The sequence below is a fragment of the Actinia tenebrosa genome, unplaced genomic scaffold (assembly GCF_029948245.1).
Source record: "Actinia tenebrosa isolate PJP-AT-01 unplaced genomic scaffold, QUT_ActTen_1.0 PGA_scaffold7__59_contigs__length_16204524, whole genome shotgun sequence".
Lineage (NCBI taxonomy): Eukaryota > Metazoa > Cnidaria > Anthozoa > Actiniaria > Actiniidae > Actinia > Actinia tenebrosa.
Window position 1 is genome coordinate 2,712,957 of NW_028292584.1, and position 27,626 is coordinate 2,740,582.

Below are 27,626 nucleotides of genomic sequence, written 5' to 3' on the forward strand. Positions count from 1 at the left end.
TTCTCAGTATAAGATGAGGCACCACCCTTAGGGATAGTGGACCATTAGGTAATATTAGGGGGGAGGGGGTTGCAGAAATTTATGTTGCAGATGTTCATTTTTCGTAACAACCCCTGCATTGTTTTGTTGTTGTTGTTGTTGTGTTTTTTTTGCGGTTCCTCGATATTACTTTACTTAAAGGAGAGGTTGCGCGATATGTTTTCCGTAGGTGAAGTGCTTGCTCGATTTTTTTTTGGGATTCATGCAACCCCCCTCCCCCTAAATTATGCAATGATCCGTCCTTTACCGTAGCATCTAACGAAAGAATCGGCTTACTAGCACAGTTAGGCTAAGCTTTATCGTAGAATGAAGGCTATGAATTGAAAATAAGCCAGTTTAATCTGGTATTGCCTCTAAATTAATTGCCTCGTAATTAATCGATGTGCAGACTGAATACAGGATGTACATAGATTATTCTGTAGTTAAAGGTAAGAGCCTCTTTTCATTTTGCCGTGAGGCATTCAGGTGTAAGAAGTACCGCTCTTGAACAAATATTTAAAAACACCTGCGTTAATAAAAGTGAGAGTAATTAAAGCCAAACTAATTAAAAAAGAAAAAAACTATTAAAGCGAACTTTTTAATTTAAAAGGGGCTTATGTCACCGTTACTAGGTGACTTTGAACTAAGTTCGTAATACATTTAGACAATGCGCACTATCCAAGGGGAAACCATTTGACTGTTAAAATCAAGTAGATTGCTATTAATGGGCCAATCTTTATTTACGTTTTTTCCACATTAGTATAGAAAAATTTAAAGCTACAAGCAAACCGACAGTAACTACTAGTAACTACTGAAAATATGAGAGTAATAACTTCAATATTTTGGGAGTAAATGTTTTTTGAAAACACTATAAATTACAAAGAAATGTATGGTTGTGTGGCAAGTTCCGTTCTAGCGTGGATTTTTCAATAACTGAATGGTAATTTTTCATTGGCTATTTTAAATACGAGCAAGGGTGTGGGGCACAATTTTGAATTATTATCTAATTTAGCAAAAAAAAAAAAACAAAACAAAACACATGAGAAGCATTACACAAGAAAGTGAGATGGTGGAAAATCCCCAGGAACTGATATTTTGGCACTAACAGACCTGTTACTATGACGACACGAAGAGGATATAAGAACGATAATAAAAATCTTGACTTAGTTTCGTCAACAATGAAAAGAAAATCTATGTAATTATTACTTTTGAGGTTTTTTTCGTGAATGTGAATATATAATTAGGTGCTAAAATTAGTTGGTAATGACTATTTATCGGGTAGCTCGTTTATCTAGCAAACGACGAACGGCAAACACAAAGCTCAGTCATTACGTTTTCACTTTTTAATGTGAAAATAAAATCAATATTCAAGTGGCGAAGTTTTTAATAGTTATTCAGCTGACTTTGTTTTGGCTAGCCTTTGATGTACGAGTTTTTCCGCCAAGTCGAATATTTCGATTAATGGTGGGTGAATGGAAAACCAGAATACTAGACCCGTGAAGAGTGAGACGCGCACTGAATCATTGGACTGTTTAAACGGACTCCATTTTTTCTAAATGGCGGAACGCTAAATTAGGAAGCTCTCTTGGGAAGCGGGCCGAAAACCAAAGTAAAAGTTTACTCAATTCAAAAACTAAAACCTGTAACGCGAAAAAGACAAATGGAGGACCCTAAAACAGCCCCATGATGCAGTGCGCGTCCTACTCCTTACCATTTTTCTGCGCACCCTCGGAAAGGCCAATGAACAAAAAATAATATAAAAGCGCGCACCGCAAGCTGTGGTCGTGTCGTTCGATGAAGGTGCCATGTTGTAGTATATTCAGAGATGTTTAAGATGAGAGATTAACGTAAATAATTACCATGCTGTATCATGTACACGGCACGACTTGCCGTGCCCTTTAAATGGTTTCCTATTTTTTGCAGTGTGTTCTCAATTACGATTCGTCATTGTGTAACAGCACGGTTACAGGTTTGCCGTAACGTATATTATTTTAACACCTTTCTATTGGATCGTCTTTAATGTCACGCTAATTGCCCGCGCCTTGATAACAACTAATATCTTGAATCCGTACCGTGACCATGTCTGTTGTGATTCTACATAGTTATACATAACATGCTATCATACACAGTAAGAATTTTGTGAACGACACGGCACTTTTATACATTGACCTCTAAACTTAGCTATTCGGTAGCTGTTCGGGCTTTCAAAAGTCTTGTTTGATTCCCACTTGAACTTAGTGAGAAAACGGTACCAATGGTTCGTGCTCGTTAGTGATGCACAAAATGAAAGCAGGAGTCCTAATTAGTGCGCTATATCGTAATATATTAAAAATATTTGCTGTTCTGTCGGTTATTAAGGCTACATGTTAATGGTAATGTTTACTTCAATCATCCTTCCTTCCATTGACGATCAGCTCATGGCCACACCTACATTTTTCCTTGTCTGCACGTAACTTGCGTATTTCCTGTCACATAAAGTGTTACAAAGAACAAAAAACTATTAGAATACGAACCAAGAGCGGAAACCTTTTGACTTTAAATGACAAAGGGGGACGAGAGAAATAACCACAGGTAAACCAAGCATAGCTTTTGGGTTACAAGAATAAAAGACTACTTCGACGATACGGCGGGTATATTGGATCGCATAGCATTATGGGGTGTGCGGGGGTCAAATAAAGCTTTGCTACAGTAATGACATCGATTGATATTAACAGCTCAACACAAAAGAATACGACAAAGATGGATTAAGACAGCACATCGATCACCTTTACTCATAAAAGAAAGACAAACACACGATACTCTATATATTTTCCGTCATTTTGTTGTTTTTTTTGGCCGCCGTACTGTCGACGTAATCCATTATACTGATCTAAACTGAGCAGACAGACAAATATAGACTACTTGCATGGGACGTCAAAGGAGCTCAATTTCGAGGAAAAAACAATATAATTTCAATTTCCTGAGAATCGGAAACCTATTGTTATGTCCTCCAAATCTACCTGTATTCCGACGTGCTGCAAGGGGTCAGTAGTATAGGCCGCATGGCACGATCCGGATTTTTGACGGGGAAGGGGACGGGGAAGGACGGGGAAGGAAGGGGAACATTAATTATTCATCGATCATTAGCATAAAACGACGGGTAGGTATTGTTTCGGGTTACCATGACGACCAATTGACGTCATAAGACTATTGTTGACCGGTATGAACAAGTCTTTGTTTCGGGAATGGTGGGCCAGAGATGGGCACCTCCATTGTTTATTAAATCGTTACCATAAAATGACGAGCAGACTATTGTTTATTAAATCGTTACCATAAAATGACGAGCAGACTATTGTTTATTAAATCGTTACCATAAAATGACGGGGAGAGTATTGTTAGACAAGTCTGAGCAAGTCTTTTGTTTAGCAATTCAATTTATAGAGCGCGGAGATTTTGAATTTTTAACTCCAAAACTCAACCAACCAACCAAGCAAGCAAGACCTAAAAATTTACTTTTGAGAAACGCAATGGCTACGTTATTCCAGTTAGGCTCTCGAGGATATCACGCTACCGTCAATGAATTCAAAAGACTAATGAAAATACATGTTTGTTTGAAACAATATTATGCGTTGAGCAAATTCATGACAACATCCTTCCATAATTCTTTTAAAAGCAAAGACCAAAGTTCAGCAATCGACCAAGCGTAAATCTTCCAAACTCATCAAACTCAAGAAATACTTCGAGTATTTGCTGACTTTTGTATCCAACACAATGCACTTAATGACTCATAAACGATAAACAATAAGACCTACTAAGTTCTTCCTAATTATGCAAAAATCAGCTGAAAATGATTAGTTCTGTTATCTTGTTCTTTATTATATAAACAGCGATCGTTCTATTTCATACTGGACCGTAGTACAATGATTCTGAGTTCCCTTGGCGTTCAAGCTTATTAATGCTGTCGTATCTCTTTCCTTCAATCATATTTGTCACGTGATAAATAAGACACGGCATCAAAACAATTTTATGAATGCACAAATCTACAGGAAGCCCATATCCGATTTAGTTATTGAAAAACACAGGAAGCCCATGGCCAATTCGTATTTCCACAAGCAGCCCATCCGATTTAGTTATTGAAAACACAGGAAGCCCATGGCCAATTCGTATTTCCACAAGCAGCCCATCCGATTTAGTTATTGAAAACACAGGAAGCCCATGGCCAAGACCATTTGAAATACCAAAATTAATAAATTTGCTTATTTTTTCTATGATTGAGAGTCGATGAGACCTCGATGTAAGATAACCTCCTCTCCTCCTGCTATCAGGCTATCAATAGCTTAGCTATCAGGCTATCGATAGCCTGGCTATCAATAGCTTAGCTTCTTGGCTATCAATAGCTATTAACCCCTCCTCCTCTCCTCCTCCTCTCCTCCTCCTCTCCTCCTCCTCCTCTCCTCCTCCTCCTCCTCCTCTCTTCCTCCTTTTCCTCCTCCTCTCCTCTAATCCTCCTCTCTTCTTCCTTTTCCTCCTCCTAGCCTGATAGCTAAGCTATCGATAGCCTGATAGCTAAGCTGTTGATAGCCTGATAGCTAAGCTATCGATAGCCTGATAGCTAACATTTATAGCTAATAGTTCTAGTTTATAATTTCATCCAGAGGAGGAGGAGGAAAAGGAGGAAGAGAGGAGGATTAGAGGAGAGGAGGAGGAGGAAAGGAGGAGGGGGAGAGGAGGAGGAGAGGAGGAGGAGAGGAGGAGGGGTTAATAGCTATTGATAGCCAAGAAGCTAAGCTATTGATAGCCAGGCTATCGATAGCCTGATAGCTAAGCTATTGATAGCCTGATAGCAGGAGGAGAGGAGGTTATCTTACATCGAGGTCTCATCGACTCTCAATCATAGAAAAAATAAGCAAATTTATTAATTTTGGTATTTCAAATGGTCTTGGCCATGGGCTTCCTGTGTTTTCAATAACTAAATCGGATGGGCTGCTTGTGGAAATACGAATTGGCCATGGGCTTCCTGTGTTTTCAATAACTAAATCGGATGGGCTGCTTGTGGAAATACGAATTGGCCATGGGCTTCCTGTGTTTTTCAATAACTAAATCGGATATGGGCTTCCTGTAGATTTGTGCATTCATAAAATTGTTTTGATGCCGTGTCTTATTTATCACGTGACAAATATGATTGAAGGAAAGAGATACGACAGCATTAATAAGCTTGAACGCCAAGGGAACTCAGAATCATTGTACTACGGTCCAGTATGAAATAGAACGATCGCTGTTTATATAATAAAGAACAAGATAACAGAACTAATCATTTTCAGCTGATTTTTGCATAATTAGGAAGAACTTAGTAGGTCTTATTGTTTATCGTTTATGAGTCATTAAGTGCATTGTGTTGGATACAAAAGTCAGCAAATACTCGAAGTATTTCTTGAGTTTGATGAGTTTGGAAGATTTACGCTTGGTCGATTGCTGAACTTTGGTCTTTGCTTTTAAAAGAATTATGGAAGGATGTTGTCATGAATTTGCTCAACGCATAATATTGTTTCAAACAAACATGTATTTTCATTAGTCTTTTGAATTCATTGACGGTAGCGTGATATCCTCGAGAGCCTAACTGGAATAACGTAGCCATTGCGTTTCTCAAAAGTAAATTTTTAGGTCTTGCTTGCTTGGTTGGTTGGTTGAGTTTTGGAGTTAAAAATTCAAAATCTCCGCGCTCTATAAATTGAATTGCTAAACAAAAGACTTGCTCAGACTTGTCTAACAATACTCTCCCCGTCATTTTATGGTAACGATTTAATAAACAATAGTCTGCTCGTCATTTTATGGTAACGATTTAATAAACAATAGTCTGCTCGTCATTTTATGGTAACGATTTAATAAACAATGGAGGTGCCCATCTCTGGCCCACCATTCCCGAAACAAAGACTTGTTCATACCGGTCAACAATAGTCTTATGACGTCAATTGGTCGTCATGGTAACCCGAAACAATACCTACCCGTCGTTTTATGCTAATGATCGATGAATAATTAATGTTCCCCTTCCTTCCCCGTCCTTCCCCGTCCCCTTCCCCGTCAAAAATCCGGATCGTGCCATGCGGCCTATACTACTGGGGTCCATGAGAAGACTAAACAATTAGTGAAACGTTACGACTTTGAGTGGGGGAGGGGATAGGTAGATTATCAAAAAGCAATGAGCTATGCTTTCTTGGGTTACCTGTGGTCTATACCCGAGGATTTTCGGGAGCTATGCTTGGGCTACCTGTGGATTACAGCCGAGGTAACTATGAAGCTTACAAACCTGTTGTAGCTCGTTGTTCTCTCTCTTGATTGCCAGCAAGTATTGGATCTTCTGTTGCGGGTTCTGGTGTCCCGTTAGTTTGACGTTCTCGTCACCAAGCTTTTTCACTGCCTAAAACGAAAAAAAAAACACCTTTAAAATGAATAAATGAACGAACGAACAACGTTGGAGCCCGGTCGGTCTTCCGATTGAGGTGATCCACTTTTCCCGCTCTTTTCGGTTCTTCCGGTAGACGCGTGTACCATTTGTCGAAATTCAAAGTTTCCCGCTCTTTTCTCGTCATTACAAAACGAATATCCAACCCGATGGATTGGTTGAAATGGTAAGCACCCCCTGACTCTCTTCCACTTTCATATTTATGTTACCACTTTCCTTGACAACTTGCGCAGTCACTTTTGATATATTTTGTTAGCAATAGTTTATTCACCTGTTCTAGCTTCATTTTTTCTTCCAATAATCTTTCGCATTTGGAGTTCAGCTCTTGTTTTTCAGCAAACATTAGAGCCTCTGATTTCTGTGTCCTGAAAGCAAACCAAAATGGTAAACAAACGTGGATATAAAACACACAATGGAAAAGGAGAGAGAAAAGAAAAGAAAACACACACACATGAAAGGGACACTTGGATGAAAATGGATAAAAATTGGAAATGACTTTAAACTTAATTAAACGTATCTATATGGCCCCAATCGTAGCCAAGCAACATATTTTCTTAACAGTAAAATGTAGCGGATAAAAATTATCAGTTTTTCAGCACATAAATTGTGAGTAAATGACGTCATTTACTCAACCCTCAGTTGTTCTTTTCTCTTTTAATCCAAAATTTCTCGACTGCAAGTGGCTCCCAGGCGAAAATTTTCACTGATCTGGTTTACATAATCATAATTGATTCAAATTATCCACAAATACGTCAATTATTCGGACTTTGGGAAAGTTGGGGCGTTTTCATCCAAGTGCCCCTTGAAACACGAAAATAAGCACGAAAGGGGAAAACAATTAATATAACCGCTTAAAAAAAGATAATTCTTTCAACTATAATAAAAACAAAATACCAGACAGACAAAGCCTCACCTTTCTAGTTCTTCTATCATCCCGTCAGCGTTCTCTTCCGCCATTGCTTTGTTGAAGTTAGCGATTTCAAGTCTAAGGATAAAGCAATAGAACCAACCCATGTTATTTATTTAGCTTTGTTACAACCTTGTTCCAAGGGTTCTGAACCCCCTTTTTGAGCGTATTTCGGGGTTATATTCGGGGGGGGGGGGCATCTCTTGGGGGGGGGGGGGGGTCGGTAATCCTTTATGAAGTCGTGACAAAAATCCTCCGATGCCTCCCCACTAACTTAAGGCGATAAATACTGGTCGGTTTGTTAGCAGTAGTACGCGTATGGTATGGCTATTACGAACACACTATTCCCAATACTCACTTGGATTCGAGATCTGTGTACTTATCCTGAAGTTTTTCCTATAAAGTAAGAATCGGAGTCAAAAAATATAGGAATTTTTGAATTTCTCAGGGAATCGTTGGTCAAGGGTTTTAGTGAATTAGGACAATAATGGTAAATTTTGAAATGATAGAAAAAATAAAAATCTGAAAATCCTTGTGGAATTTTTTTCAAATACGAGTTTTGTGCAAGGCGTAAAAAGTCAGGTAGAAATTAGGCAATCTCTCCCTACGTGTCGCCTTATTTGTAACCTTTAAGGTTCTATTTGGCATCTAGCCATATGACAATTTTATAACCTTTGCTTCCACTTATATAACGATTCGCCACGTAGTGCAGTTGATACAGCAATACTGTTTGTTTGCTTACCAGTTCTTGGTTGAGTTTGTCGTTCTTTTCTATTACTTGATCAGCGGTTGTTTTCAGTCTTGTTAGTTCTGTAGTGTAGGTATTGGTCCTGTTTGGTGGACAAGACGAAGAAAAATAATAACACGATTGTGAAATAAAACAACAAACAGCAAAAGAACAGGAAATATAATGAAACAAAAAGTGAAAAATATAAAAAGATTGAAGGTGAGAACAGTTTGTAGATGAGGAAGGAGAGAAAAAAGGAAACGAGGGAGTAACAAAGAAAGGTAACGAGGAAGGAAGGAAGAAAAGAACGAAAGGAAGGAGGGAAGGAACGAACGAACGAACGAAAGCAAGGAGGGAGCGAAGAAAGGAACGGAGATATTAGCATGTAAATGCTACTCTTAAATCCGACGTTAAATAAAGTTTACTACAACTACTATTAACGTAGGAAGAAAAGAACAAACAAAAAGAACGAAAGGAAGGAGGGAGGGAAGGAAGGAAGGAACGAAAGCAAGGAGGGAACAAACGAAGGAACGGAGATATTAAGCATGTAAATGCTACTCTTAAATTCGACTTTAAATAAAGTTTACTACTAGAAAGTTTACTACTACTATTAACGAAGGAAGGAAAGAACGAACAAAAAAGAAAGAAAGGGAGGGAGGAAGGGAGGAAGGAAGGAAGGGAGGAAGGGAGGAAGGGAGGAAGGGAGGAAGGGAGGAAGGGAGGAAGGGAGGAAGGGAAGAAGAGAGGAAGGGAGGAAGGAAGGAAGGAAGGAAGGAAGGAAGGATGTTGGATCATTCTCTTACTTGGTTGCCTTCTCATCTACTTCAGCTTCCAGTTGATAGCTCAAAGTCTTGTTTTTCGTTTCAAGCATTTCGTTTTCGTGTCTTATTTGTTCTAGTTTTTGTTTCAGCGTCGCCAGTTCTTCGTTCTTCTCCTGTCTTCCTAATTCTAGATTCTCGATGGCTTTAGTTAATTTCACCTAAGAAAAATAGAAAAAAGAGGGTTAAAAAAACTTCTTTCAAGAAAACATCGCAGCTTCTGCGTCCTCTGGAATCCCACATGGTACATTTTGGTCGAGAATTTTCGTACAGCCATAATGATGATAATGGTGGTGATGATAATGATGTTGATGATAGCGATGGCAATGATGATGTTGATGATAGTGTTGCTATCGGTGATGATGATAATAGTGATGCTGATGATGGTGATGATGATAGTGTCGGTGACGGTGGTAATGATGATGATGATGGGAGTTGATATTGGTGATGATGATGATAGCGATACTGATGATGGCAATGATGGTGATGATTATAGTGTCGGTGACGGTGATGATGATGATGATGACAGTGTTGATATTGGTGATGATGACAATAGTGATACTGATGATGTTGATGATCATGGTGTCGGTGATAACGATGATGATAGTGATACTGATGATGGCAATGATGGTGATGATTATAGTGTCGGTGACGGTGATGATGATGATGATGATGACTACCCCTGGAAATACTCCCCGAACTCAAGATGCCCGTCAAACAGCAAAGTAATTTGTCGTACACCTACTTGAGTTAGTTTGTAGTGCTCCAAGTCTGTTGCTTGAGATTCAATCATGACTATCGAGTTATCTTTTGATTCTGCCAGTTGTTGGAGCTCTGAGATACGAGCCTCGTACTTTGATTCAATTTCACTGATTGAACTCACTAGTTCAGCACACTGAAAAAATATTGGGAAATCAATATCGTCCAATCCAATACCCTTTACACTTGGGTAGAGCAGTGGCATGTATTGTTGAATGTCATGTAGTGTAATGCTATGTTAGGAATAGTTTTTGATTCCAGTTTGATCTTCATTGACCAAGATATTTGAGTGTAGTGTGGTGTCTTGCAGTGTAATGTTCTGTATTAAATGTGGTATAGTGTGGTGTGGTGTAGTACGTGGTGTAGCGTAGTGTAGTGTGGTGTACTGAATGTGTTGTGTTGTAGTGTGATGTGCTACAGTGTCGTGGACTGTGTGTGCTATGGTAGAGCATGTCAGGTTGTAGTATGACAAAAAAAAGCAAAAGGCGCGCGCGTGCTGTGTGTAGTTATAAAGCACACGAGGGTTGGCAGAACACAAGGGAAGTGTTAGGAGAAGCAAGATGCATAGCAGAGTGCTTCTCAACACTTCTGGGGGGCATGCTGCAGTGTAATTTTCTGCGGTAGAATGTGTACAATTTCAGGATATCTTCTTTCCCTACCTCGTTTTCTTGCTCGTTGATCTTGTCTGTTTTGCTCTTAAGGTCTCCCTACAACAAACAATTCAAATTCATTTTTCCCATGGTTCCATACTTCTGTGATTAGGCACCAAATGAACCCATGATGCATTTCACACGACGCAGAAATGCCGTTACTCTCATTAGGGGGAACTACTGGACCATGGGATCCAATTCGAAAAAAACAGTGAATAAATATATTATACAGGACATTCGAAAAAGACTCCCTAAGCACTTTGATGATGAACTGGAAAAATACTGAATAAACCATGGAGGGGATCAACAAATTATTTGGGAAGCATTGGGGTGTCAAAGATCTTAGCAAGGACACAAGAAACATCAATAGGAAGACATTGATGACAGTAGATAGAAAGTTAAGATAAGACGCATAGTTGACAAAGTTCAATAAAGAAACGATGATGGTGGCAGAAGTGGGATAAAATCGTGATCGACAAATTTAGTCGATAACGAGCATTTGATAAAATAAAGGGCGCATGTAAAGACACATAGGAAGATTATATGTTGAGATGTCAATGAAGAGTACGTAGCTGCGTCAACCAAGGTTCAAGAGAGATAGACACAACCGTGAAAGACAACGAATGGAAAGTTGTATTCAGCTGGAGGTGTGCACCAGAGAACTCAACGCAGCATTGCACGGGTTTGACAATGGAAGTAGAGGAATTAAAGTTATCAAAAGGTATTTTCCAGTTAGCGAGCTCGGTCTACCGACTAAAATCAAAAGCAACAACGTAAAACAACGAGATACAAAACACAACCACCTACGCCTTGACAAGAACCGCATCTTCCCTTTTCTAATCATTCCTCTATGCACTAGAAAACGAAATTTCTTGCTTGCTTATATCCTCTTCTCACCTCCAATATAAGACAATTTTTTTATGTATACACGGGGCGTTGTCCTCACGTGATGAACCGCCATTTTGAAAATTCGTTTCTAAGCCATAGCCTCCATTATGGATGACAATCCTAATATTTCATCCAACATGGTCATCCTTTTATCCTATTACTGACATCGATCTTTTTTTTTTTGTAAATGACCAAAGTTTAGGATGAAGTATTACGCAATTTACAAAAAAAAATGAATAGCAAAAGAACATATTTTAAACTCAGTAAATTTATTAATCTGTACAAACATGTCTTCATGTATGAGGCGAGTTCTGCTTACGAAATATGGGTGTGACTCTGTGGATAATATTAATCCTTATTTTATCTATCACGAAAAAATTTCCCCGTCCCTATCAACTAATAGGCCCATCCCTTCCGTTCCATACATTAGAATACATAATAACTTCTGAGGGACGCATCTTTTATACGATATGTACCTTTACTTTTTTGGTTTGTATTGGGTGATTTATAGCCTATTTTGCATTTTCCCCCCTTTTTTTGGAACCTTAAGGCCTGTTCACACGGGTGATTTAAATGCAGTGATTTGAGGTCTGATCTTTGCGCCGATTTTAAAAGATATAATAAATTTTTAGTAGTTCTGGTTGTCTATGGGATGTCTTGGCGGTTACTTTAACTCAGTTTTTTACGACGTTTCGACACGACCTTTGGTTAGCCTGTGTGCATCCGAACACAAACTGTTGGTTAGATTCGTTCTCTTCAGGTCGTTCTTTTGTGTTGTAATGTTTTTTTCACAAAAGATATAAGCAACATACTGAAAGAATGCTTCAGAACCATGATATTATATTTCGTCTGGGGCTTCTAAAGATCTCTATTTTCCAGGTAATCTTGGTGTCCGTAATAAAACTTTACAAGTTAATCCTTTACCAAATAGCTGGAAAAATCGCCTGTGTAAATGGGACCTTATTGTCATGACTGAGGCATGGTCGAAAGGGGTCTAAGAACATCTTCTTAACTCAGTCCACCCCTCTCCTATTGACCACAGGGATCCCGAAATCAAAACATAAGGAAAGAAGAAATCCCTGCGAAAGCCGCTATCGACTGCCAGTAGCAAGGCCCTTTATGAATGGTAATTTACTGTACCCCTTTTCAAACATATGCCAAAGATATTTTTCTGTTTCCCTAAGAACAAAGAATCAACCATACATGAAGTACTTGTCTTCTTACCCATAGCCTAACAATAAATACTATCACACTATATACAAGACGACCTCTAGAATAATTAAATACTACGTCCACACTTATGAATGTCTAGAAGATAAAATCTATGAATGACTTATTTACAAGGAAAACATTTATATATTAAATATAGGTATAAAAATATTATCTTAAAAATGGTCGATATAGCTTTCATATGTATATATTTGAAAAAGCATTGCCTGATGTAAATACTAAATTCTGCATTCTCTTTGGAATTTCTTTGACCACACTTGTTATATTGGTAGAGGTCGCCTCAATCACCGTGTACATACAGCTGGGAACCCTGTGGTAACTTGTCAATTTACACATAATAGTACGTTTGCATGATGGCGTCATTTGACTCACACTACCATAATGCTTTGCGAATTTTCTTTCTCATTTAAATTTGTATTCCCCTCTCAGGGGCGGATCCAGGATTTTTTTAAAGGGGGGGGGTTGTAGCATTGATTGAGGTGGTGGAGAGATATAGCACACCAAAGGGTTAGGGAGACGATTATTTGTTGCAGGCGAGCATGGTTGTTTCAGGTCCCACACACGGCGTATAGAAAAGAAAAAAAAGCGAGCGAAATGTGTTCGGCACCCCTGTTTTAATAAAACTCGCGATACTGTTGGTGTTGTCATGTAAAAAAATGATAATAAAAAATCACGATGGCTCTCATAGGGGGGGTTGCAACCCCCAAAACCCACCCCTAGATCCGCCACTGCCTCTTGACAACAGTTAGAAAATGTGCAAGGGAGTCTGGTAGTAGAGGTCAATGACGCCATTATGCAAACGTCCTATTGGTAACTTTATGTGTAAACTCGTAAACTTGTACCACATTGGTAACCCTGTGGTGGAGTCAAGGCCGGGTATGTCCCAAAAACAATACTGAGCGCTTTATTTGGTTAACCATGTACAGCCAACCAATCAGAGTCAAGAGATCTTAGGAAAAGTGTGTCATTGTTTTTCACGATGCAGAATTCAGTATCTACAAGACAACCTGGTTTAAAAACCATGTTCCATGATAGATGTGGTAAATGTATTATTTAAAAGCCAATAAAAGTATGTTTGTTTTTAATAGGAAATATTTCACCCGACTGTCGGAGTCAGGATCTATATTGTTCCACAGCTGGTTTCCAAAACCTTCTTTCACTGTTACGCCATGTGGGATAATAGTTTGTCACCTTGCCTTGCACTCTAGATGGAAACACTTTCAACTTGTGATATCATTGGATGATTCCCAACGCAATACCCTCTTGGTCTTGGAGTTTATTTATGCAACCAATTCTTCTGGTAACAAAACTAGTTCAAGGTCGATGTGTCGTCAATGGATTGGTGAGGGCTAATTTTACGTAGATCGAGCTGATTATTTGTCAGGAAGAGCGAAGACTATTTTCACCAATTCACAGGAGAATGAGTTGGTTGGTGTTAGCTGACGGCCTTGAGGTAAGAAAGAACAGAAGAAAGAGGTTGATCGACAGCCAGACTACACAAAGGAAACCACTGTCTGCTCCAATACAATAAACCAATAAAAACGAAGAGAAGTTAGGATTAAAAAGATTGATAAAATAGATAAAAATGATAAAAAGGGAATGTTTACAGTCCAACGATTAAAAAAAGTTTCAATATTAAAAACGCATAAAAATGTCCAAGTTTTCTACTCAGGAAATTTAAAGAGTATTAAAAAAATTTTTTAAAAGCTGTAAAAACAACTTCAGTGAACACAAATTACATGTAATGTCTTTAGATAAAAAAACAAAGCTTTCTGGTTAAGAACGTTTTCATTGGCTATTAAACGAGAGCAGAAATGGTAGCGCTGAAAAGCACTCTTTGTGAAGCAGACTAACAGTTATACAAAGTTACCCCTGACGGTTACAGTGCTTATATCAGCACTCTTTGTATAGTAATACTGTTACACACACTGATAACACAGTTATACAAAGTTACCCCTGACGGTTACAGTGCTTATATCAGCACTCTTTGTATAGTAATACTGTTACACACACTGATAACACAGTTATACAAAGTTACCCCTGACGGTTACAGTGCTTATATCAGCACTCTTTGTATAGTAATACTGTTAAACACACTGATAACACAGTTATACAAAGTTACCCCTGACGGTTACAGTGCTTATATCAGCACTCTTTGTATAGTAATACTGTTACACACACTGATAACACAGTTATACAAAGTTACCCCTGACGGTTACAGTGCTTATATCAGCACTCTTTGTATAGTGTTCACTTACATTAGCAACACAGAAGTATTCCATGCATTTTATAGCACTCTTTGGTGAAGTGAATGAAAAGAACAAACCAAAAACTATCGATAAAGTAGTCACTATATCCCAAGGCAGCGAGCAGGAAAACAATATTCTTGTCATATAATCTTGGCATATGTATTTTCTAAACTTGCTCTTGTAGCAAATCGTATCAAGAGCCTTGTTGCATTCTTGCATTAAAAAAAACGCGAAACCAATTTCCTGACTTGTATTTTTAAAATAAGAAATACGTAAAAATGGAACATATACTTTGCGTGACCAACAGTTTCGTTCTCCATTCCCATGGGTGATATGATTGCGAATTGTTCATGCAGTTTTGTCTAGACCTTCTAATAGTTACTGGTACAAGCACAACATAAGCACCTGAAGCTTACACTCTGAAGGTTTTGTTCCCACCAAACAAAAAGGGGTTCACTATTCATGACATAGTTTCTACACCTGAGTATTGTCATGTTTAATTGTGTCTGTAAATCAGGAATGCACATTGATTATGACCGCCTATTTGCCTTCCTTACCTGCATGGTTGCAATTTGCTGTTGCTGTTGTTCTAATGCCTCTGTGAGTTCTTTGAATTGTTGAGTCGTACGTTTGAGGTCTTCTTTCGCTAAGCTTATCTGTAAACATGACAATCATGGTCGTTATCTTCACGAGCACAATCTAGCACCATTACTTTCCTGGCCACCATATTCGTCATCACTATCATCATCGCCACCACCATTAATCAGCAGCACCGAAATCATTACAATCATCTTACACCCAATATTATATTACCAACCATAGCAACAACCATTGCTATCATTATTTCCTCTTCATCAATGCCATACCTCTGAATCTCTTTGCGTCCTGTCTTTTGCTGCCTTTTCCATTTCTTTCTCCAACTTTTCCTTAAGTTTTTCAATTTTTCGTTTCTAAATAAAAATCAGTAAAACATGGAATATTTTGTTAGCAAAGCGAGAAAGCGTAAAGGCGCGGACAATGCAGGCAATGTTGCCGAAGTAGGATAGTTTTCTACTTCAGCAACGTTGCGTGCAACAAATTGCGTCGTGTGTCATGGATCGCAACATCATTTGCATGCAACATTGCGCGCAGTGTTGCACCGTGTGTCCGTAGCTTAAAAGATTTTTGCTGAATAACGTCTACGTACCTTTTCTTCCACAGTGTCAGAAAGTTCCTGTATCTTGCTTCTGCATTCTTCCAGTTCTGTGCATAGTACTGCGATATCGTTCTAAAGGAACAAAAAACGTTCATGTCAGTTACATATCTAAATAAAACTTGGCGCAATAAAGCAGTGGGGCAGCTAAACGGAGTCGAACTGAAATCATGTGAAGGCGATTCTGACAGTCGCTATATCACACCTGGAAAGGAAGGACAAGCACAACGCAAGGGGCAAACAACTGGGATCTTTGTGATTGTGCTTACTAAGGTATACATTTCGTATACACCTATTTCGAAAAACGTTGTCGGTCTGAGATCTAAAATGGGGGATCTGAGACTAAATATAAATGTTTTTATGTTTTCTGGCTAAAATACGAAAAATCACATTCCTAACTCAAAGGTCATTCTTCATTTTACAATCTAAAAGGACACTTTGTTGTTCTACTGTGTATATACTACGATATGTAGCTCAGATTCCAGTTCTCCCACCTGCGACGTTTTTTGAATTAGGCGTAGCTGTGAAATGTGCGGTACATGGTGATGTCACGTTACGAAATTGCTGACATCCTTTAAGCCAATCACAGTGTTCGAAGTCATTTCTCAGCCAATTAAAATCAGTTCTAAGACATGGTACCGTCACGGTCACGTCATTGCTAGTCAAGTCAGCCTCGCATCTACCGCTGAACACAAGTGTGTGCAGCCGCTATCTTTCCTTTCTATATCTCTATATATAATAATTAATATATTATGCTGACAAAGTTTGAACAGCTAACATAGACAAAGTATCAACAACTTACATCTTTTTCGCTGATCACTTTCTTCAGACCAACGACAGATTCCATTAGGTTGGCCACACATTCCTACGATGAATAGAAATTTAGTTAACTTTGTTTTGGGGAACCCTTTATTAAAGTGACCGAGATGTACTGGGTTGAGTATATTTTATTACCTTGTCTGATTCATTTCGTTTCTTTAGTGAGACGATCTCCCCCTCTTTTTCTTCCAGTTTTTGAGTGAGTTCAGCTGTGTTATTTGCCTATGAAATTTAAAAGAACGACGAGGAAAATAGAATGAGACTCTATTCTATTCGTGGTTGAGATAATGCTGGTTTTGTGCACGTTGCGTTACACTTCTGTCAGTCTGATTGTAATGATTGCCATTGGTCTAGTACCCTACCTGCGGATTGCATATTGCGTTACACTTCTGTCAGTCTGATTGTAATGATTGCCATTGGTCTAGTATCATACCTGCTGCTCGCATATTGCGTTACACTTCTGTAAGTCTGATCGTAATGATTGCAATTGGTCTAGTACCATACCTGCGGATCGCATATTGCGTTACACTTCTGTAAGTCTGATTGTAATGATTGCCATTGGTCTAGTATCATACCTGCTGCTCGCATATTGCGTTACACTTCTGTAAGTCTGACTGTAATGACTGAAATTGTTCTATAGCAACAGGAGACTCCTGCAAAAAATGAAATGTTAAAGTTAGATTTCATTTAAAGGTGCTCATTCGTAAAGGGAGAATCCTGGGGGGAGGAGGATAGGGATGGCATGTGACGTGTTTTGTTACCGACCATTATCTTCCTTCAAAGCCATTTACGTTAGGCAAATGGGTCAATACAATGATAAATAAACCTTATTTGAAAACCACCAACAACTGTGATACAGGTGGTATTTATCATCCAAATTAATTTTCTATATAGGGCCCTCTATATAGTAGGGCTTTGGAGTGACCGACCCCTATACTGAGAGTTATATAGCAAATACTCTTTGTGTCTAATGAAAATACCTCTTTCTTATCCTGCTGAGCCATGAGGTTAATATTCGTCTCTGTCTGGAAGTGTAGCTTTTCATTTGTATTCTGCAATCAAATCATTACATTTAAGTTTCTGGGTCAAACTCAGTATTTTCACTAAGGAATTTTCTTACCTGAAGTTCTTGCTCAAGTTCTCGTATTCTGTGTCTTTCTCCTTGGAGCATCTTTTCATATTCATCGATCTTGTGGTTATTGAACTGCATTTCATCTCGCAATGTCTCTAGCTCGGACTTAAATAAATACATTCTCGACATAAGAAAAATGGACGGATGTATGGATGGATGGGTGAGTGGGTGGGATAGAATAGATGGAATGGATGGATGGGTGGGGTAGAATAGATAGAAAGGATGGGTGGGATAGAATAGATGGAATGGATGGATGGATGGGATAGAACAGATGGATGGGTGGGTGGGATAGAATAGATGGAATGGATGGGTGGGTGGGATAGAATAGATGGAATAGAAGGATGGGTGGGATAGAATAGATGGAATGGATGGATGAATAGGATAGAATAGATGGAATAAATGGGTGGGTGGGATAGAATGGATGGATGGGTGGGATGGAATCGATGGGAAGGATAAAGGAATAAAGGACAAAGGAATAGAAGGATGAACGGATGAGATAGACAAGTATGTATAGATTGGCTGGAGGGATCAATGGACTGATGAAATGAGATGACTGTGCTGGTGCGGATGGATGGGAGGTCAGATGGGTGGGATGGAGGGGGGAAGTATGTATGCATGGATAAAATGGGTGGTTGGAAGGACAAATGGGAAGAATGAATGGGATGGATGGAATGAAAGGATAAATGAATAGATGGATGTATTTGTTATTAATGTACCTCTAGGTTCTGTATCGTTTCTATGCCATTCTCAATCTCATTCTGTTGGTTGTAGTTTTCGATTTCAAGCTGAGTCACCTAAAACACCAAAGAAAAGTTTGCGCATGTAAAGATCGTTCATCTTGTGGTTCAGTTTATTTCTTTAATTATTCTATACCTTGCTCTCGAGTGAAGCTATTATTCTTCCATTCTCAATGCTTTCCAAGTCTCTTTGCTTCTTGATAGTCTCCAATTCTTTGTCAGCAGAATGCAAGACGATCTTTAAGTCTTCTACCTCACTTTTTAATACTGAAATACAAAATCAACAATGCTTCACGTTTGAGCTTTTTAGGGGAGATTAGATACAGAAATTTTAGGAATCTTGTAAGGAAAATTGACAGGCTGCATTAATGCAAAGTCGTGCATTTTAAAGCAGTTAAACATGTATGCAATGTAGTTATGTCCATTGTCATGTCAAATGCCATCCAGAGATCGATTGACTTCTTATATAAAGCAAGATGCAAGGTCTGTTGTGAATTCTATTGGCACTTTGGCATAATAATGACGCCTTTAATCGACATCTACTGGTGTGTATAACATTGTCTGGATGACCCACCTGAATTCTCTCCTTTAGATTCCCTCAGTTTGTCAGTCAGGCTAAGGTTCTTCATGTTCAGTTCTGTTTCAGTAGCAGCATGTTTCTCTCGTTCACTGGCCAAGGTCTGAGAAGATCAAATCATGATTTACAACACATCTCATTCTACTTAATCTACCATTACTACCGTCCAATATTGTTGTTGTTGTTTTGTAAATGTTTATGTATTCTTTTGTTTGTAAATCTATGTTTTTTGTATACTAGGTTATACTAAGTCTGGCCATCTGTCTTAGTCTAGCCCCTATGGTTATTTACAGATGGTCTGTACAGATGGTCTGTATTTATTTATTTAATTATAGCAATATAACTTTGAAGTACAAATCAAATTGATTGATTGATTGAATAGTACATGGCATATCAGTGCGATCTACTAGCATCTTTCTTCTGCCGCCAGGTTTTAGGGGATCGTTATCAATATTTCTTTGTTGTGATTAACTAAGATTCATCACTTACGCTGTTGAGCTGTTGAACCTGGTATTCCTGTTTGTTTGCTGTCTGGTTTAACTTGATGGCATTAGACTCTGAACCCTGCAATTTCTGTAGCAGTTCGTTGTTCATTTCCTGTAGAATTATAAGCAATAACACTCAGTAAGGTTACCTTTGCATTATACAACCTCTTTACATCATGGTTCTGAAGCCTTCTTTTTGCTCCTTACAAGTTGTTTTAACGTTGGTTTTAGCTTTCATCAATCAGATATTTACCAACCCTAACGGTTGGGTTTGACGGCCAACATCACCTATCTAGATCGCGCCAGGTAGCACGTAACGCTTCAGGATGGAAGTTTGAAGTAAAGAAGCATTTTTTAGAACCGTGTTTGAAGTTCTCTGAAAGCTGACTGAGCAAAATTGCCGTAGATGTATGTTGAATACACGTTCTCTATGTTGTAGCCAGTGCCGAGATGAACATACCCTCCCTCTGCAACAAGATGGAATATTGATGAAAAATCAGCACAGAGTACTCACCTGAAGTTTCTTCAGTTCGTCCATTAACGCTTCAGAGTACAGCTCTTCAGCATCCATCTGATCATCATCAAAATTAAAGAACGGTTCATCAAACTCGCCATCACTGCCGCTATCATGGAAACTGTCTCTTCTGAACAGCCCATTGGGTGGTTTCTCGTCAGCTAGATCAATCACTGGTGAGTTGACCACCAACTTGTTCAGGCTTTTCTTGCTACTTCGTTTTGGTGTGCTTGCTGCACTGTGAGGTGTGAGGCGGTTAGGAGTGAAGGATTTCTTGGGTGAAGTGAGAGTCTGGTGAATAACAAAAAGATGTCAGGTCAATATTGGTGGAAAAAGTAAAGCTTCGGGAGTGGTCTTCGCTAGAATTCCTTATCGTGTATCGCTCTTTAACAGTGCTTCTCGATGGCATGCGCGCAAACATACAATTTGACGATAAAACAGGGGTTTGGTGTACGTCAATCAAAGTGTTTCCACGACATTAGAGAGTTTTAGATTGACTTTTTTTTTTCTTCCCGCAAACGGCAAACATGACCACGTTTTCATCGTTTTCCTGTATTTTACTTTACCTCTTGCAAACTTTCATATCACACACAAATATTCTTTTGTTTTTCTGCTACATCGATTTTTTTGCGATTCCTTTTCAGTTATTTAAAAGAATTTTTCACTGATAAAATGACGTTACACGTTTGCCGTGAACGTCAATCCAAAACTCTCTATTGTCGAAAAGACATAAGGGCACGTGTCTATGGAATGTCATGAAAACGCCTAGATTGACGTCCACCGATACCTGATTCGTCGCGAGAATGATTCCGTGCATACTACTGAGAAGCACAGACGTGCGGTAATATAAGCAATTATGTATTGCAATTTGCAAGCAGCATTGCTGGGAAACGATAATGCAAATTTGTATTCGTAGAGTAGCCGTATCGTATCTCACCGAAGGGGTAACTATGTGCAATTATTAGTAAATTAACTCGGAAACAATGGGAAGCTATTTCATAGTTCCATGCTTTCGTCTGAGTGCTATCGTCTGATTGGGAAACGCAAGGTACTGACTTACAGCACTTACACATTGAAATGGCTATGGTAAAATACGGTACTGCTCCAGCACGGCTACGAATTTGCTGTATCATTTCCCACTCATACGAAAACCACTCTATCGATATAGTGTTAGTTAGTAGGTACCTTTATCGTCTGCATGTGGATGTCATTCAGGGTCGTTCTTTCTACTGCTGTTTTTAGTTGAAACGTTTCAAGTGCTTTCTGAAAGGTAAACAAGATGGTACAGATAAGGATGTTTTTTCCCTACAGTGAATGTCATATCTACATATAGTAGTCAGCTCTAAACAAGGGAGAAGTCAACATGGGACATATTCATGCATCCATCTCTATTCTATCTCTTTCTCTCTTTCTTCTTTCTTTTCCCTTCCTCCCTTCCCCTGAACTTTTATTCCCATGATCGATTACTGAATAACTTGGACTTCTATTCAATAAGCCTTTTTTGAGTACAATAAACATGATGCATTGTGGTCTAGCTTGGGTACAAACAACGTCCGGGCAAGATGAACAAAAGATGTTTGAATCCAATCTAGAACATAATACATCAAGTCTGGTATCTCAGAAAATTACGATTTACGATTTACTGTAGAGCCAACGAAGAGGCAAACTAGCCTAGAAATTCATCTTTTGGTTAACTTTTTCTGTAGGAATGGACGAAGATAATGTTTGAATAATGGGTCGTGTGATGCTATTATCCTCTTACCTCTAGTTCAGCATTAGCCTTCATAGAAGCAGACAGATCAGACTCCAAGTCAAGGATTTTCTTTCGGTAAGTTTCACCTTCGTTGATAAGTCTCTCTTTTGTCTTTTGCAACCCTTCCCGGGTCTGTTTTAGATCCTCTCGCGTCTAGAAACAGGGAAAAAAATCAATTGCATAAGTTTTACTTCAAAAACTTGCCAATAGACCCATTTACCTTAGCATACAAATTGACCATTTCAGATCACATGACATTCCCTTGAGAGTTGTTCTTTTATGACGAGCTTGTTAAAATATTAACATATGAAATAATCAACTCCCAAGAGTGGCATCACATGGTTTGAAATGTGCACAACAAACAACGAAGCTAAATAGGTCTATTACTTCAAGTAAAAAGACAGGATACTTCATTCGCCTCTTCTAAGTTCAAAGAGAGACTTGTAACGAGTTTCTGGTGCAAAGGTTTCTGGGACTAAATTTTGGGACGATGTCAGAAACTTCCACCATCACGCGTACTCAAATTTAATCCCACAATCCTATGCAACAGGAGATCGTTACCATGGTTAGCGAACCGACCACAGTTGCATCAGTTTTTTATTTTATTTTACGAACAAATAAATTCCATGCAATCAGAACACGGCACGTTCGTACCGTAAGGTTTTTCGAAGCCATTACATATCAACTATATCAACTCAGTACTTACCGTTTCTAGCTGAGAATGTAGCTGTCCTCTTTCAATCTTAAATTTTTCAAGTTCTGCATTCGATGCTTCCAGGTTTAGTAACGAACTTGATAAACTATGTTCAAGATCAACTACAAAGAAAATTTAAACATTTTAAAGAAAGGTTTGGTAAAGGTTAGACATTTCAGTCATGACTTCATATTCCAAATCTTTTTGCATTGCAAGTTCACTTTCTTCCGAATTCCATCCCATTCCATTCCTTCCTCTATCTTTTCCAGTGGCGGGTCCAGGAATTTAAAAATGGCGGTTTCAAAATGGCCGCCACGCATAAAAAGCTGGTATAAGATTGGGTATACAAAAGGGGCGTTGCAATTTCATTGAACTGAGCGTAAAGAACATGATTGGCTTCACAAGATCTCACAAAGGGGGTTTCCATAGAACCCAGTGACCCACCCCTGGATCCGCTACTGTTTTCCACTTCTTTCCCCTTTCCCATCCCATTCCTTACGACTGTTTGCCCCCTACTATTGACTTTATTATTCCATTTTTTTTCGCCTTATTTAATCGTTCTCTCTCCCTATGTTCTCCCCTTCATATAGTTCTCTACACTCTCTCCTTACACATTCCCCCTAGCACTTAGGGAAGGTACGTTTTTTTGGGGGGGAGGGCTAGGAGATTTGAAGTAAACTTTTTAAAATGATTGTAGCCATCCCCATTTTACGCAGTAAGAAATTCATAACCCTTCTATTAAGTCATCAAGGAAACAGATTTCATCAAAATAAAAAGGTTTGAACCTCCACAAAAGTTTTTTTTACTGATGACCATCCCCACTGAAGCCTACTCCCCCTCCTCCTTACAAGGGAGACATTAACAGGCCATACTTACCACTCCCCTGTGGAGACTGCAGTAGTTCTCGTAGCTGTCTTTCTAACTGTAACGTATATCGATGACATCTGGACAGTTCGTGAGTAATATCGTTACCGTCATCATCTAGTTGTCGTAGTTTCTTGAGCTCAGCTGTTATTAATAACATGATTGTTTTTAGGGTACACCCCTACTCTGGATCCAATATACGCCTCTCATCATTTATCGATAATTCTATTATTTACAGGATGTCAATGTACATACTTACCTCGTAATTCCAGATTTTCCATGGCAAACCTCGTAACGTCTGGATGATGTTCTACTTTCTCTTTTAGTACTGTTATTTCTTCATTTAGCAATTGCTGTACAATTAAATAATACGGTAGAGTGCTCACACTAAATCCGTGAAACAAATGGCTAATTTTTAGCACTAAATAGTGATAATTAAACAATAGAAAACAAAGGGTTAGGTATGAAATAGTACTAAATAGTACTAATTAATGTTCACGGTTTTAGTGCGTGCACTCTATTACTGAGCATGCGCAAAGTAATATTAAAAAGATCCCACATGGTCTAGTGTCTGACAAAAAGGTAAGAAGTAGCTTAACTCTGTTTTCGTACGAGTGGGGAACGATAGGGCAAACTGAATTTGTATCCGTGACTATAGCCACATAGTATATTACCGTGACCGCAACTACGTTTTACGATTGGAAGATAACTGGAAGACGATGGAAAGCCATTTGAATGTTACTTGTTACTGCATTCCATGCCGTGTAACGAGATGTAAGTCAGTGCTCTATGTTTCACATGAAAAGCGGTCTATAGAGGTTTTGCACCATCACGTGACGGCAGCCATGTTAGATGGCAGGAACAATACAATCGTTTTAAATAAGAAAGAATTCAATTCCCAAGAGCAAAGGGATTTCATTGTTCTGCCATCTAACCACAGGCAGTCCAAACTGAATTATGGCGCCGGCACATGCTGGTGCAAAACCTCTATTTAAAATCACACAGACAAATCTGAAACATGCACAGGGAGGCTATTCGCAGTACACGAATGTCTGCATAGTAATTCTGTTTCACGTATTATCTACTTACGATCTGTTTCATGTATTATCTACTTACGATCTGTTTATCTCTACTGTCTTCTTCTCGTTCTTTATCTTCTTTGTTTCCTTTTCGCATCCGCTCAAGTTTAGCGATATGACTTTCTCGAAACTTCAGAATCATTTTAGTGGACTACACCCCAACAAAAAAACAAAAGAAATAACATTGCATTTAGTATAAGAAAAACCATGCTGGCTATCGTATTTGTACCTTGGAATCCCCAAGTACTGAAAATATCGCGAGGGATCAATAAGAGTTGTGTTGTGTGGTAAGTACTGACTGCATTCACTCAAATAGTGTTTGGGCAATAAAGGGTCGACTTTAATTACAGATGACATAAGCATTTTTTTCAAGACATTGTGTCAAGTTAGTCACGTTTTGTTTACGATAATCTTGCGCCCTACCTGTACAAATTTGTCTTTTTTACTGCACAGTTCTTCAAGTTTCTGGACCTTTTCTACTAAAGCCTGAAAAAGAAGATAACAATGAGAAATGGCAGTTTCGCATTCGATACATACCACTGTTTTTGAAGACCACAGACTCATTAGCTTAGCCTCGTTTATAAGTCAGCTATTCACAGATACTATTAAAAGTTCGTGGGCTTTCAAAACATTGATATCTTTCAAGCTGCACGTTCTTTAAATCAAAGTTGACTCTTGTGACTCTTACATTGCGACTACCATAGCTGGGGCCACTTAGACAGCATGAACCAATCAAATCGTAGAGAAAAAAAACAATACACTCCAAGTTCGGGTAGTGGAGCCAATCAGAAACCAAGAGAAAACAATAGCCTTTGAACATATCTTTTTATTTCCACGAAGAAAATGACGATGGCTTCTAGCTGTTCACACGTCACAAACCTGCTTTTCCTGTTCTGCCCGGTCCCGTCCCTCAGTAGCAGCTATAATCATTTCGCGCCATTCTTTGTATTGCTGTCCATAGTCATTACCACTGTTGTTGTTAGTGTCCGAGCAGGACTGGTCACGACCACTAGCTGAGTTGTTATCTGGTTCTGTTGGCACTGAAAAATCAAACATCCTTCTCGTTAAAAACACATCGAAACGCTGGAACCTTAAAATTATGAGTTATTGCAAGCCATTTTTCGATCTAATGAATAATGAGGTATCATTGGGAAAGACAAAAGACTGTAGGCTTTCCTGAGACAGTGATCATCGTTTATTGTGGTCTACCTTGGGTGCAAACACCTTTTGCTCATCATGGCAGGCCTTTTGCGGTATTGTTCTACCCAAGCTATACCAGAATGCACCATGTTTATTACCGTTTTCCCCAATTACAATTTGCTGTCATAATAAATTAGGGTTTTGGTGGATGTCAATCAAAGTGTTTCCATGACATCGTCGATATACACACAGTGTTCAAGAGCACGTGCCTATACAATGTCATGGAAACGCCTTGCAAAATCCATTCAATAGTCTACATAACATATGCCCAACACATGTAGCCTATAGGTACATACCTTGTCTTGTTACTTGTCCATTCATGGCAGCTACAAAAACAAAACGAAATTTTTGTTATAAATTTCTTCCAAATTAATTAACCATCTTCGTCTTTATGAATACATCGCGGAAGTAAAGCTACTGTAAAGCGCCACTTTTAATACTCCCTTAAAATTGCACGAATTTTAGCAGTTAACCTCCGCCATTGCCACTGGTTGTTCATTGAAAATAATTTTTTTTCTTTGGAACCTTTTACTGGTTTTACAAGAAGTTATTAAATTTAACAAATTTCCGATGGTTGTGCGTGGTATGTTCTCTTGTTTACCACGATATGACCTCAACAGTTGGTCAAAATGCTATGTACTCATGAGACATATATAATACAAAAACAAGGGAAAAGTTTGAAAGAAAAGCGATTCGTAATTTATTGACGTAATTTGTTGATATGTCTTCCTATTTTCTACGGCTCAGGTCCAATCAGAAAAGGAAGAAAATGATTTCTATTTGTGGTAAGAAAATGGATTGTTAAAACGCAAGATTTTTATTTAAGGTACAAAACTATGTAGTGTACGTACATCGTGCTTTTGACAGCTCCTCTCTTAGCTTTCTTATTTCAGCTTGCAGAGCAGTAACACTGCCAGTACTGTCTTCATTGATAACAGCCTGGTGGACCAACAACAGAAAGTAATAAGTTGATCATGACTCAATACCTTACAACAAGTACATCCATTTATAGATGTGACACTACATTGAGTCAGGTAACAAGGATTGTAAGGTGTGGTTATGGTAGATGCGTTGGAGGGAAGCACGGGTGGTGTGAACTGCTAATGCGCCACCTCTCACCATGTGGTCATCGGTTTAAGTCCCGCTGGGCGGGCATGGTGTCGTATGTGAGTAGAGTTGCTTGCTTGTAGGTTATCTCCTGTGCTTCGAGGGTCTTTGTCCAAGTTCTCCGGTTTTCCCCCTCAACAAAAGTCAACTTCTAAATCCCAATTCGATCATGGAATAAGGACCACAGGTTTGTTAGTCTGGCTATTAAAAGTGCTGTCCTTATAAAAAAAGACGATTTTTCATATTTATTTAGAGTATGACTGTGAAAACTTTACGGTGCAGACATGCAGTGTCTTGAAGGTGTGTGTGTGTGCCATGTTCAAGTAACCAATCATCTCCTGTGCTGCATGTGGCTGTTTAATTAATGTTATAAATTCTTACCCTATTTTTGATCATTTTGGCGCGACGTGCAAAGTTAAGAGTGGAAAGAGTTTCACCAAAGCACCTTAAAAAAATCGAGGTTATAATCAATGGGTAAAATCAAAATTTTTTTTAAGAGGTCACCCTCAAAGCGTTGTCTAGTAGCTGCTTAACAGAGGTTCGTGACTTAATAGGTGTGACGCTTTATAAAGGAAATATTGCAATCGCTTTAAAAATGGCACATTCGTAGCTGTACCGTATAGCCGCTCTGTAGCCGTGCCGTTGTTGTGCATAGAAGAATAGAACAAAAACGATGAAAAGTAAGTTATATTCATCGATTGCATGTTTCGTCATCGCGGCATCTTGGGGGAGCGTTGGTGCCATTTAACAAAAGATTTCTCAACAGCACCCATTGTTAACAGCACCAA

The 27,626-nt window shown here is 38.8% G+C and overlaps 1 protein-coding gene across 5 annotated transcripts in view; it reads right to left on the reverse strand.

Annotated features, from left to right (window-relative positions):
• Nucleotides 1-707: 707 nt before the first annotated feature.
• The window catches only part of LOC116306071 (kinesin-like protein KIF15), a 63,733-nt gene continuing 36,814 nt past the window's right edge, over nucleotides 708-27,626 (reverse strand). For 4 of the 5 annotated variants that reach the window (XM_089040518.1, XM_089040517.1, XM_089040520.1 and 1 more), the window contains 33 exons: nucleotides 27,220-27,283; nucleotides 26,583-26,670; nucleotides 26,028-26,057; nucleotides 25,411-25,571; nucleotides 24,955-25,017; nucleotides 24,569-24,682; nucleotides 23,712-23,805; nucleotides 23,465-23,596; nucleotides 22,601-22,710; nucleotides 21,904-22,047; nucleotides 21,327-21,404; nucleotides 20,142-20,432; nucleotides 19,632-19,739; nucleotides 19,140-19,245; nucleotides 18,702-18,832; nucleotides 18,545-18,622; nucleotides 17,817-17,933; nucleotides 17,677-17,748; nucleotides 17,272-17,349; nucleotides 16,832-16,918; nucleotides 16,680-16,742; nucleotides 15,872-15,952; nucleotides 15,552-15,635; nucleotides 15,243-15,341; nucleotides 10,328-10,375; nucleotides 9,655-9,804; nucleotides 8,895-9,070; nucleotides 8,107-8,194; nucleotides 7,723-7,760; nucleotides 7,371-7,442; nucleotides 6,729-6,822; nucleotides 6,302-6,412; nucleotides 708-2,483 (listed from right to left, as the gene is read on the reverse strand). In XM_089040518.1, the coding sequence (XP_088896644.1) occupies nucleotides 2,403-2,483; nucleotides 6,302-6,412; nucleotides 6,729-6,822; nucleotides 7,371-7,442; nucleotides 7,723-7,760; nucleotides 8,107-8,194; nucleotides 8,895-9,070; nucleotides 9,655-9,804; nucleotides 10,328-10,375; nucleotides 15,243-15,341; nucleotides 15,552-15,635; nucleotides 15,872-15,952; nucleotides 16,680-16,742; nucleotides 16,832-16,918; nucleotides 17,272-17,349; nucleotides 17,677-17,748; nucleotides 17,817-17,933; nucleotides 18,545-18,622; nucleotides 18,702-18,832; nucleotides 19,140-19,245; nucleotides 19,632-19,739; nucleotides 20,142-20,432; nucleotides 21,327-21,404; nucleotides 21,904-22,047; nucleotides 22,601-22,710; nucleotides 23,465-23,596; nucleotides 23,712-23,805; nucleotides 24,569-24,682; nucleotides 24,955-25,017; nucleotides 25,411-25,571; nucleotides 26,028-26,057; nucleotides 26,583-26,670; nucleotides 27,220-27,283 (3,331 nt within the window). In that variant the 3' untranslated portion in view covers nucleotides 708-2,402. Of the gene's footprint in view, nucleotides 2,484-6,301; nucleotides 6,413-6,728; nucleotides 6,823-7,370; nucleotides 7,443-7,722; nucleotides 7,761-8,106; nucleotides 8,195-8,894; nucleotides 9,071-9,654; nucleotides 9,805-10,327; nucleotides 10,376-11,458; nucleotides 13,884-15,242; nucleotides 15,342-15,551; nucleotides 15,636-15,871; nucleotides 15,953-16,679; nucleotides 16,743-16,831; nucleotides 16,919-17,271; nucleotides 17,350-17,676; nucleotides 17,749-17,816; nucleotides 17,934-18,544; nucleotides 18,623-18,701; nucleotides 18,833-19,139; nucleotides 19,246-19,631; nucleotides 19,740-20,141; nucleotides 20,433-21,326; nucleotides 21,405-21,903; nucleotides 22,048-22,600; nucleotides 22,711-23,464; nucleotides 23,597-23,711; nucleotides 23,806-24,568; nucleotides 24,683-24,954; nucleotides 25,018-25,410; nucleotides 25,572-26,027; nucleotides 26,058-26,582; nucleotides 26,671-27,219; nucleotides 27,284-27,626 lie in introns of those variants that run through there. The other variant, XM_031716103.2, reaches the window with a different exon arrangement.